This window comes from Alligator sinensis, unplaced genomic scaffold, assembly GCF_000455745.1.
Source record: "Alligator sinensis unplaced genomic scaffold, ASM45574v1 scaffold543_1, whole genome shotgun sequence".
Classification (NCBI taxonomy): domain Eukaryota; kingdom Metazoa; phylum Chordata; order Crocodylia; family Alligatoridae; genus Alligator; species Alligator sinensis.
In genome coordinates this window covers 2,257,315-2,269,893 of record NW_005842055.1, presented here as the reverse complement: position 1 = coordinate 2,269,893, position 12,579 = coordinate 2,257,315, and the positions used below count along the sequence as shown (strand labels likewise).

Genomic DNA, 12,579 nt, shown 5'->3' with positions numbered 1-12,579 from the left:
GTGGCAGTTTAGGGTTTTATTTCTTGTGTTGTGTCAGGGTTGACAGTAGTCTTATGAAGAGTTTAGATTATGGATCATATAGGGTGGCTTGAATAGGGATCCTGACTCAGGCACAGGATTGGACTAGATGACCTCTGGAGGTCCCTTCCACTCCTACTTCTCTATGATTCCTATGACTGGTCTTAATTTCTTGTTGGTATTACGGTGTTGCTGTCCACCATTGAATAGGTTATGTATTCCACGTCATATATAATTCTGTTGTATTAGTGTCAGTGAGATATGTGATACACCTCTGTCAAATCTTGGCATGAATGTCTGACTGCTAGCAGGGAAATACTCCAAGCAATTCAAATCTCATGATCCCTGTTTTTCATGTAAAACTAGTTTGACCCCTTGCTAAGGATGGTTTGAAAAGGAGCCAATAACTGAACTTGAATGAATTAGACCAGAAAAAAAACAACATCTTGAGGATAAATTCAGCCATGCATTCCTAGATAATGGTGGTACCTCGTAATGTTCTTGGCTTGTTCTTGCCAGAGAAGCTGCATCTCTTAGTGATCCAATTTGATGTTTTCGTTTTGATTGGATGTTCTTTTGAGATGGGTATTTTGGGGTTGGAGGATGGGAATATTTGCTACATCTGGTGACAGATGATCCTTGAAGAAGGGTTTGGCCCAGATGCCATTTAAAATACAGAAGTCAGACACAAATTTTCTAAGTAGATCAAAATCTGAATCTTATGTATGCTGGGGAAAGTGTGTGTGTGTGTGTGTGTGTGTGTGTGTGTGTTTTCAAGAAGCATATGATTCGTACTTTTTAGCACAGATATGGAAGAGGGATTTCCTTAGGGGATGTGGGAGGGAGGGTCATTCTTTCAGGCTTATCAGATTATGGATCTTTAAGTGCTGGTGGGGCTCAGGATTAGATACAATATAGACTTTGGGGTATACAAGAAATTTTCTTCTTATAAAAAGTTTCAGCTGCATATTATGGCCAGGCTTAAATCTGTAGTTTGTCAATGAGGCTGTAGCATTCCAATTTTTCCTCCCTACAAGTTCCTTTTCTTTTTTTTGGTCATCACATTGGCAGTGAATATAAATTAGTATTTTTGGTGTAGCATCTACAGAAGATATTTATGGAAAACTAGGAAGCCATTTTTAAATATCAGCTTGTTATGTTTTGGAATTTACCTGAATGTGGACTCCATTAACTGAAGGCCCTTTTGTCTATGTACCTTAATGCAACATTTCTCAACCTGTGGGTCATAACCCAAAAGTGGATCACAAGAATATGTGAAAGGGTAACGAACAAACTTTATAACTGGATTCTCCTTTAGAGGAGAAAAACATAGGAAACCGTAGCTTTTCCCTTGCAGGCTAGCAGAGTTCCAGCCTGTAAGGGCTGCTTGTCCCTCCCTCTTCCCCCCACCCTGCCCCACACACTGGGGGTGGGGTACAGTAGTTCAGGAGTGAGGGGCACTGGGTCAGGACTGACCATTGATGTGTACAAATGGGTCCGGCTACAAGCAAGGTTGAGAACTGCTGCCTTAATGTGCTGATATAGTTTACTATGTCATTTGGGGCTTGATAACCAATACTTACGAAGGATTCCTCAACTGGAAGAGCAAGCAATATATTGTTAAATTAATAGCTGGAGAAGGTGTGGAGAATTGGGCTTAACTTTTTTTATTTATTTATTTTAATGGGGTAGTACTGTAGATATCCCAAACACAGAATTGTTACTGAGAATACAAACAAATTAATGTAATAAGAGCAGTAATACGAGCAAGAGGAGGAAATGTAAGAAATTTATTGATTTCACAATTGCCCTGTGGTCAACTGGGGACAGTAGAAGATGTGCTAATAGGCAAATATGTTAAATCTTATGACATATTTGGCTGTTTGTGGAAATCTTTGGATTCTTTATCTAATGGTTATATAAAATATATGTGAATTTTGTTTAAACACACACACAAATAAATCCAATATATTGTAATTTTTCACTCAAAAACTGTCATTGGATCTTAGTGTTGTAATGGGGACCATTAGAATCTCTCATTTTTATCCATAATTTCAGATTATTTTAAAAATCTTTTAAAGTAATGATCTCAGTATTATAGCTTATGAAACTGAGAAGTGATTCCTGGGGTACAGTAAACTGAAGATGCAGAGTTTTAGAATAAGTATTGTCAATTATTTGTTCTAGAGTATCATAAGTGTGCATGATGCTTCATAAAGCATACCTGTCCTGACTGTTTACCTTTTTGCTAGCATTACTGCTGGGACAATTTATGGAGTTTTTATTTTTTACAAGTATTGTATAAGTTTTCACACCTAAGACATGAATTTGAGAAAATCTAAATAGTATTGTCTTATTATTTGTTTATTTTTATTCAAAAGTTGTGCAGGGCGGCAGTTAGTCATCTGAAATACTGTCTTGTTCATCTATGCATAAATATTTAGGAACAGTCAGCATGGATTCACCAAGGGTGAGTCATGCCTGACCAACCTGATTGCCTTCTATGATGAGATGACTGGCTCTGTGGATGCAGGAAGAGCAGTGGACGCGATATGCCTTGACTTTAGCAAAGATTTTGACGTGGTCTCCCACATATTCCTGCAAGCAAGCTAAGGAAGTATGGGTTGGATGAATGAACTGTAAGGTGGATAGAAAACTGGCTGGATCACCAGGTTTAGAGGGTAGTACTCAATGGCTTGATGCCAGATGGCACCCAGTAATAAAGTGGAGTGTCCTGGGGCTAGTTTTACTCTACATCTTCATCAATGACCAGGAAGACAGAATAAAGTGCACCCTCAGGAAGTTTGCAGATGACACCAAGCTGTGTGTGGGGGGGGGGGATAGTAGATAGGTTGGAGGGTAGGGATAGGATTCAGAGACCTAGACAAATTGGAGGATCAGCCCAAAATAAATCTCACGAGGTTCAATAAGAACAAGTGCAAAGTCCTGCACTTAGGACAGAAGAATCCCATGTACCATTGCAGGCTGGGGATCAATTGGCTAAGTAGCAGCTCTGCAGAAAAGGACCTCGGGGTTACAGTGGACAATAAGCTGAATATGAGCCAACAGCATGCCTTTGTTGCACCGAAAGCAAGTGGCATACTGAGCTGCATTAGTAGGAACATTGCCAACATATTGAGGAAAGTGATTTTCCCCCTTTATTTGGCACTGGTGAGACCAAATCTGGAGTACTGTGTCCAGTTTCGGGTCCACCACTGCAGGAAGGATGTGGACATATTGAAGAGAGTCAAGCAGAGGACAATGAAAATGCTTAGGGGGATGGGGCACATGACTTCTGAGGAAAGTCTGAGGGAGCTGGGCTTATTTAGTCTGGAGAAGAGGAGACGGAGAGGATTTAATAGCAGTCTTGAGCTACCTGAAGAGTGGTCCCAAAAAGGATGGAGCTGGACTGTTTTCAGTGGTGGCAGATGACACAATAAGGAACAATGGTCTCAAGTTGCAGTAAGGGAAGTTTAGGTTAGATATTAGGAAAAACTCTCTCACTAGGAAGGTAGTAAGACACTGGAATAGGTTACCTAGAGAGGTGTTGGAATCTCTGTAGTTGGAGGTTTTTAAGGCTCGGCTAGACATGGCTGGGATGAGCTAGTTGGGGCTGTTCCTGCTTTGAGCAGGGGGTTGGACTACATGCCTCCTGAGGTCCTTTCCAATCCTAATTTTTATGATTCTGTGTGTGGTACAGATACGGGGGGGTGATTGATTAACCCCTGGATCCGAGCAGGCCGGGGACGAAAGGGTTTGGAATCTTGTTTCCTTTTTTCTTTACTCTTCCCGCCCAAGAAGAATCCGAAGGCAATATAACAAATGAATACTTTACTCACACTACTGAAGTACACGGACTCGCGCTGTTGATGTACAGAGTGTAGGCACCTTCAGTAAGAGTTACACTGTGGAGCACATAAATGCTCTGTTCACAATTCTGCGCCGGCAGTTCCCTTTTACAATAACTTCCAAAAACAAAACAAACCGTAGGGAACCCGAGAGCTCTTCTCGCATCCAAAAGATGCAATTAACCGATATGGGGACGTCCGGGGGGGAAAGGAGCTGTGGACGCAGGACCTCGGTGAGGGTGATCAAGCCTCTCGGATGTTGTGTAGGTCCCGCCTTCTTTTTCGCGGGGTCTGCCTTTTATACTGCCCCAATAGCCAATGGAATCAGGTCTTTTTTCGTGCGCTCAACGGGCTGCATAAGCCGGGGATTTTGCTGCATGCACCGATCGCGCGGCTATTAGGCTGCACCCCACTGCTTTCCCCACGCCGTGAGCATAACTTGCTCTCATGTCCGGCGTTTGGTCACCTTTTCTTTATCACACCGTGTTTCTGTGAAAACCACACACAATGAAAAATTAAGTGTGTTTATTGAAAGAAGGGAACAGATATTACATTTGTTTTAACATTGGATTCTATACTGTATGCTTCAAGATTGCATCTGCCTTACTCATCTTTAAAACAGGAATGCTGAGAGAGTAAATCGGGCCGACTGTGTTTAAGTGGGAGAAATAGATGGAGAAAGAGGTTCTGAAGTTAAAGCACTTAAAATGTCCATGTTTTGAAAAGATCAGCAAAATTATGGTAGTGTTAGAATGATTTTGTCACTGTGATGGCCTAGGAATTAAGAAATAAGTTAGTATTTCTGAGGGTGATACCTTTTATTGGACCAGCCTCCGAACTGGGATAATTAGACAAGCTTTAAAATGCAAGACATTCTTTGTCAACCAGATATGAGAATGTCTTTCTCTAAAAAGCTTATCTGACTCTATCCCAACTATGCAGTTGGTCCAGTAAAAGATATCACCCTAATAAATCCTTGCCTCTAGTAATATTATGTCTCTTATGCCTAACACACATGTGGCAAGACTTTCAACTGTGGCATTTTAAACTAAAATGCATTTAAAAAATGTGTAACTGTTTTTAATGTGCTTTGAAGAAATATATCAAGTACATCCTAGAAGATGGGTCAGAAAATATTAATGATCCAAATCCTTTTAAACATAGTATTCAATAAGGAATTTGTCATGTTTTTTCAGTTATTCTTTACTCTTCCCGCCCAAGAAGAATCCGAAGGCAATATAACAAATGAATACTTTACTCACACTACTGAAGTACACGGACTCGCGCTGTTGATGTACAGAGTGTAGGCACCTTCAGTAAGAGTTACACTGTGGAGCACATAAATGCTCTGTTCACAATTCTGCGCCGGCAGTTCCCTTTTACAATAACTTCCAAAAACAAAACAAACCGTAGGGAACCCGAGAGCTCTTCTCGCATCCAAAAGATGCAATTAACCGATATGGGGACGTCCGGGGGGGAAAGGAGCTGTGGACGCAGGACCTCGGTGAGGGTGATCAAGCCTCTCGGATGTTGTGTAGGTCCCGCCTTCTTTTTCGCGGGGTCTGCCTTTTATACTGCCCCAATAGCCAATGGAATCAGGTCTTTTTTCGTGCGCTCAACGGGCTGCATAAGCCGGGGATTTTGCTGCATGCACCGATCGCGCGGCTATTAGGCTGCACCCCACTGCTTTCCCCACGCCGTGAGCATAACTTGCTCTCATGTCCGGCGTTTGGTCACCTTTTCTTTATCACACCGTGTTTCTGTGAAAACCACACACAATGAAAAATTAAGTGTGTTTATTGAAAGAAGGGAACAGATATTACATTTGTTTTAACATTGGATTCTATACTGTATGCTTCAAGATTGCATCTGCCTTACTCATCTTTAAAACAGGAATGCTGAGAGAGTAAATCGGGCCGACTGTGTTTAAGTGGGAGAAATAGATGGAGAAAGAGGTTCTGAAGTTAAAGCACTTAAAATGTCCATGTTTTGAAAAGATCAGCAAAATTATGGTAGTGTTAGAATGATTTTGTCACTGTGATGGCCTAGGAATTAAGAAATAAGTTAGTATTTCTGAGGGTGATACCTTTTATTGGACCAGCCTCCGAACTGGGATAATTAGACAAGCTTTAAAATGCAAGACATTCTTTGTCAACCAGATATGAGAATGTCTTTCTCTAAAAAGCTTATCTGACTCTATCCCAACTATGCAGTTGGTCCAGTAAAAGATATCACCCTAATAAATCCTTGCCTCTAGTAATATTATGTCTCTTATGCCTAACACACATGTGGCAAGACTTTCAACTGTGGCATTTTAAACTAAAATGCATTTAAAAAATGTGTAACTGTTTTTAATGTGCTTTGAAGAAATATATCAAGTACATCCTAGAAGATGGGTCAGAAAATATTAATGATCCAAATCCTTTTAAACATAGTATTCAATAAGGAATTTGTCATGTTTTTTCAGTTATTCATTTCCATCAATACTATAAAGAACTTCATTTGTAGGTGGAAAGCTGAGGCTCTGAAGTGAGTCAAATATCGGTATTTAGGAGTAGAATAATATATAAGTTGACTCTAACTGAGCCTTATCCATTTTCACCCAAAAGCACTAAACTGTACTATAAAAGCAGAGAACAAAATTAGACACTCCAGTCCATAAAAAAACCCTTTTGAATCCTGAATCAGACCAGTGCATGAGTTCTGCAAAAATCCATTTCTTATATCCTGCCCCTGTCAGCTTTAGCTTCTCATTTCTTGGGTTCTTAATGCCTGAAAGAAGAGCAGAAACAGGCATTCCTAATGCACTGAAAACATGTTAACTTCAGCTATCCATGAATGCAGCAAAACCCCATATCTAGCACCTGGATGCAGCTGGACTATAGCAGTATTTATCCCACCCCACAAAGCTATATAATCCAAACAGAAAACAAGTATAACCACTCCTGTTTCACACAGCCAGCACTTAAGTTCTGCTGCATCTTGCTGTTTTATGGTGCCAAGCCATTAATTGTACAGTCAAAACACTTTCCCTTCTACAACAGAAAAACTTATGCTTTGACACATCCTGTGCAAGCCGTAAGAAAAACACTTATTTGGCACCTGGATGTTGCTGGACCAGGCCCGTTCTATTGTCTAAGTGTAGAAATCAAATGTTGGTGCTTCGTCCTAGCACATGCATGCTTGATAAATCCAAATGTGCACCTGGATGGAGCAGTTTAAGCCTTTTTTCTCCCACTTAAGTTCCTTATTTGTGTGGACAAGTTGCATGATCATACTTTTGTGTGTACTTTTCCAGTGCTACTGGGCCAGTGTACCAGTAATAGGGATTTTTCTCTGGAAGTAGTTGCATGTGTTTTGTTATTTAGATTACAGTATGGGGAAGGGGAGGAAGGCAAAGGGGAAAAGGGACCAACACTTGCCAGGAGTAAGTAGGATTCCTCTTCCAGACAGGATTTTTTATTTTTACGGGACAACTGAAATTGTATGATGGCTCTTGAAAATTGGTAAAACCAAGGAATTATAAGTGGTGTTCAGCCAGGATTTGGTTGGGTTTGCACTGTTTGGTGAAGTAGAAAGATACTCATTCTCTACCGAGCTAGTGAAATAGGAAAGATAGGTACTAAGTAAATCTGGATCTGCAGGATTTTGGTACAGATGCCATTTTGATGCCTTTGTTGTCTTGGATGTATCTAATTGAGATGCTTGGGGCTTGCACCCTGGGAGCAGCTAGCCATGTTCTTTCTTCAAGCAGTGTTTATTTGGGTGATTACTGTCAGAACTGGTGCAGTTCAGTAGCATTAAGATGACATCTGGTTTGGAAGCACTCTATAACCAGGATGTGTGACATGCCCGCTTTTTGGCTCTAGGGGTGGGACTGTGCCTGTGGGGTCCAGTGCTATGTTCCAGACCAGAGTTTCACTGTGTTTGGGGCAGGGGCTCCCAGGCTTTCCTTTGGTGGGGCAGTAGGTCCTCCCTGCTCCCCACACAGGGGGTAGAGTTGGAGGAAGCCGGGCTTGCCCTGTTGAGCTTCCCACCACAGGAGCAAAGCTTGTGCTTGTGTATGTCTGCACCCTAGGGCTTCAGCTCCCCCCAGATCACTGGAACTCGAAGGCTTTGCTCCCTAGCAGTGCTTGTTGCCTGGTTTTCCTGACGGAGACTTAAGGAGTAAACAGACAGGAGTGTAAAGCCGGCCGGGGATGCCCAGGCAAAGCGGGGGCGTGTGAAGAGGACCGTGGGGGCAGCGGAGATCGTGGTTCGTGGCCGGTTTCCAGGGGCAAGGCAGGCACATGTGAAATGCTGCGCCTCGCCTGAAAGCCCGGGCTGTGAGCGGCAGGGTCTGCCCCTCCGCCGCGGGCTGGAGCTCGGCTCGGCTTGGCTGCGCTGGCCCCGGAGCGGCCCCCCCGGTGCCAGAGGCAGAGGGAAAGTGCATGTGCTACGGCATCCTGCAGACGCCCCTTTCCGCCGTGCCCCCTCCCCCTCGGTGAGTGTGTGCCTCTCTCCAGTCTTAGCCTGACGCAGGCAGATCGAAATCACCTTTCACGCCCCAGCCTTCAGCGGAGTGGCGCCGCTGGGCTTCCCTTTCGGATTATGCCTCTAATCCTCCTCCCGTAGCCGAGCGCGGAGCGTGGCCAAGTCACCCCGGCGCGGCGCGGCGTGGCGCGGCTCGGCGCAGGCTGGGGGCTGGGGGCTGGGGGCGTGCTTCAGGGGCGAGCGGCATTTGCCGGCGGCAGGTCGATCCGGAGCGATCGGCAAAGTTGGCCGAAGTGGGAGGCAGCGGCCACTTGGGGGAAAGTTGCCGGGAGCGCAGCGGACGAGCCAGGCTCCGAGGCAGGAGCCGCCAGGCCGAGGAGGAGCATGGGCACTTTGCGGGATTTACAGTACGCGCTGCAGGAGAAGATCGAGGAGCTGAGGCAGCGGGATGCTCTCATCGACGAGCTGGAGCTGGAGTTGGATCAGAAGGACGAGCTGATCCAGAAGCTGCAGAACGAGCTGGACAAGTACCGCTCCGTGATCCGGCCCGCCACGCAGCAGGCGCAGCAGCAGGGCTCCGGCACCTTGCAGGGCGAGCAGCGGACCAAGCGGCAGGCGATCTCCGCCGAGCCCACCGCCTTTGACATCCAGGACCTCAGCCATGTCACCCTTCCCTTCTACCCCAAGAGCCCACAGTAAGCAGGGGTTAAGCGTTGTGTGCATCTGGCATCCTGTCTTTGGTCCTTCAGTGGTCTGTATTGTCTGTCCATCCACTTGTCCAGGCGAGTCCCTGCACCTCCCGCTTGCCGTGTCTGTTCTCCTGCCCGCGGCTGAGCCCGCGGGTAACGCTGCGGGCCGCTCCGGGGGCTGCCCTGTCTGTCTCGTGCCCTGTGTGTTTCCGCATTGTTAAGCGTTGTGTGCATCTGGCATCCTGTCTTTGGTCCTTCAGTGGTCTGTATTGTCTGTCCATCCACTTGTCCAGGCGAGTCCCTGCACCTCCCGCTTGCCGTGTCTGTTCTCCTGCCCGCGGCTGAGCCCGCGGGTAACGCTGCGGGCCGCTCCGGGGGCTGCCCTGTCTGTCTCGTGCCCTGTGTGTTTCCGCATTGCTGCTGCCTCGGGGCCCCCGCGGGGTCGCGGGGCAGGGCAGGGGGAGCCGGGCCGGAGCTGCTGCTCCCTGCCCGCTTGCACACACCGTCCTCCGGGCCTCACAGCTCAGCCTCGAGCCTGCGGGAAGAGCCCGGCGCGCTTTGAAACAATGGGCGAGCGGAGCCCCGCGGTGCCCTGCTCCGGGAGCGCGGCTGCAGCTTGTTTCCTCGCCGGTTGCTCCGTCTCCCACCCGCCATCCCTTGTGTGCGTAGCTGAGCGCTGTCATCTGGCAGCTGACACCTTGCGGCCGCCTTCCTGAGTCCCCGGACGGAAAAAACATCTTCTCTTTGGCGCCTCGGGCGGCCTCAGCCTCGTGCCCTTCCCGGCCGGGGTGAGGAGCCGCTCCCGGGGGAGGGAAAGCCGGCGGCCGGGCGGGGGCGTCCAGCCAGCAGAGCCCGCGACTCCTGCGCCGGCTCCACACCGCCTCGGGGAAATCGCTTGGGTTTTTTGGGCGACCACCTGATGAGGGACGAAGCCTTCTCTAGTTCCCAAGTTTGGAGAGAGGGTGGGGAAGGCAGACACGGCCAGGTGTGCGGACAGTTTATAGCCCTGGAGCCCGCCATTAGGTCTTATGGAGGGCTCTGGAGTAATAGGCATCAGGCGATTGATTGTAGTAGGAAGGAGAATGAGGAGGCAAGAGTGGGGTGAGCAAAGATCAGTCTACACAAGATAGAGCTTGTCTTCAGACTCCCTCCAAGTCCTGCTGGAAGTGATCCACAGCTTGGCAGGCAGGGGGATGTGGAGTGACAGGGGAGGTAGAGCTGAGGAGCCCCGGGCAGCTGTGGAGATTTCCTTCTTGGCTGAAGTTCGGTTCAACTAGGGACCAGCCCAGAGGGAAGATCTCGAGGCTGGAAACCTGTGCGGTGTTTTCATCGCATTCACGGTCTAAGCAACACCCTTTCTCCCACAGTTGTTGTGTCCTCTCCACCCTGCTGGTTGGGAGCTTTTCAGGGGGGAAAAGCCCTGCACCACTATCTTTCTGCAACTATATGTTGCTTGTCCCCAGAAGAAAGGGTGAAGGGAAAGTTTGTAAGAAATCTCTTTTTTAAAGCTTTTAAATAAGTCTGTCCTGGTTTTACACTTCTCATCAAAGACTATGCAAACTGATATGGTTTTCTCCATTAAAACACAAGGAATATCACATCCCCCACACAGTACTTAATTATCTCTATAGCTACCCAATAAACCTTGATGTATTTGGTTCAATCATCATGAAAAAGCTTGTATACTTTTTAATTCACTTCTTACATCAAAACACATCAGGAGCAGCTTCATTTCTTATCAGCATGATGATCTCAGAACCAGTCAGGTTGAAAATAAATGCATTTTGTGTTGAGTGTAAGTGTTTTACAGCTGAACACGCAGAATTAGGATATTCTTCATACCGTAAGGTAAGAAGTGGTGTGGGTGAGCAAAATCTCCTAGCTGAAGTGCCATTTGCTAGTAATAAACATAATTGTATATCCTTTTTCTATTAGATTCAGATCAGTGCCTGCCTAATGTTCTTTTTAATTATTTTGTGTGCCCAAACACATTTGTCTCATCTAGAGTCGTCAAATTTGTCTCATTAAGAGTTAAGGCTTGGGATCCCTTGCTTGGGAGATGGCTTTTTGCTGCTCTAACTAGTCATACATAGGCTGGAAGGCGAGAAGGGACCTCATTAAGTCAAATCTGATGTTTATGTGCGACATTTTCCTAGCGGTATTAGCGACTGGCGGAAGGAGGGGAGGGATTTCTTTTTCATAACTTGGTTTGTTGTTAAGCCGCTTCTTGTAGTAGCTCTTTTTCCATGCAGGCATGTGAAACAGGGCAGCCCTTGTAGCTTGTCATGACACGTGGTCAGGGCCTTCCTTTTGGTTTGCGTGGGCTTTTCTCTTGAAAAGCTTTTGAAGACTGACTTACCCCCATGAAAAAGAACAGTTTGCAGAGCAATCAAATTAAAATACAAGTTCCTTTCTTACTGCAGCCGGATGGAGGGACTGGGAGCTGCAGAACTGATCTGGAAATGTGCAAGGGCGGTGTAGACTCACAGAATTGATCCTTCTTGGAAAGTAGTGCCCTGGAGTAGCATTTAACAGGAAATGAAAGGAGCTTAAATGAGGAATTGGGTCATTGATTATTTACCATCCCCTGTTGCAGTTCAATGTCACCCACCTTCCTATAGACCCCCTGGTTTGTGATGCCTTAGCATCAGCCCTGTTTTAAATCTATGAAACCCACACATGCATTTCATATTAGTTTTAAATATGTTAATTCCAAGGCTTTCGGCAGCTTGTGAAATCACGCCAAGTTTAGTACCCCTGCTTTCAGAAAAGAGAACTGAGATAGAAAGTGTTGTTCAGAGTCGACAAAAAAAATGTCTCCCCGGTACTTAAGGATCACGTTGTGTACAAGGTTATAGGCAATTCTGATGTAGTCATGAGAGTCAGCACGAAGAGATTTAATTCACTGTGTTCAGCAGCTACTGTCAGGGTTTTACATAATCACATCACAACACAGTAGTCTTCCAGCATCCTTCTACTGAGGGGATGCATTCAAAAGATGCACTCCTCCCTTTCTCCCACCCGCTTTCGGGGCCTCTTGAGTAAAACCAGGGATGTGGGTTCCCAGCTGTAGCTTGCCCGAGTGGCTCAGAGCCATGTCTTGAATCAGTCTCTTCAGCAGTCGGGGAACGTGGCTGCAGCGCGTGGCTTGGAGTGCCTGCAGGACGTGAGCACCAGGGCATTGTCTAGGCTCTTGAGGTAGCCGCAGGATTGCATTTTAATCAGCTCAGACAGGGGACTGCTGCCTTCCGAGGCCGTCCGCACGTCCTGCCGTTCATTGTCTCCAGCACCGCGTGGCCGGTCCCCAGCCCCCTCTCCCTTAGCTGCGATGCTCGTGGGCTGCAGGAGTCCTGCGCGCTCTGTCCTGCCCTCCGTCTCCCCCGGGGGCGAGGGCAGGCGCGCCGGGTGCCCCAGCGCGGGGACACGAAGGGCCACTCGTCCCGGGCCGGCCCGGGCGCAGCGGTCTGGCTCCGGGCTGCGCGGGAGGCCGCGCTTCCTCCCGGCCGCTCAGCAACGGAGGGGCCGCGGTCTCCTAGCAACCGGTGTCTCCG

The 12,579-nt window shown here is 46.9% G+C and overlaps 1 protein-coding gene across 1 annotated transcript in view; it reads left to right on the top strand.

The window, feature by feature from the left end:
* The first annotated feature begins 8,466 nt into the window (after positions 1–8,466).
* The window catches only part of PRKG1 (protein kinase cGMP-dependent 1), a 1,043,514-nt gene continuing 1,039,401 nt past the window's right edge, over positions 8,467–12,579 (top strand). The window contains exon 1 of the mRNA XM_025203354.1: positions 8,467–9,034. Within this exon, the coding sequence (XP_025059139.1) occupies positions 8,724–9,034 (311 nt within the window). The 5' untranslated portion in view covers positions 8,467–8,723. The remainder of the gene's footprint in view (positions 9,035–12,579) is intronic.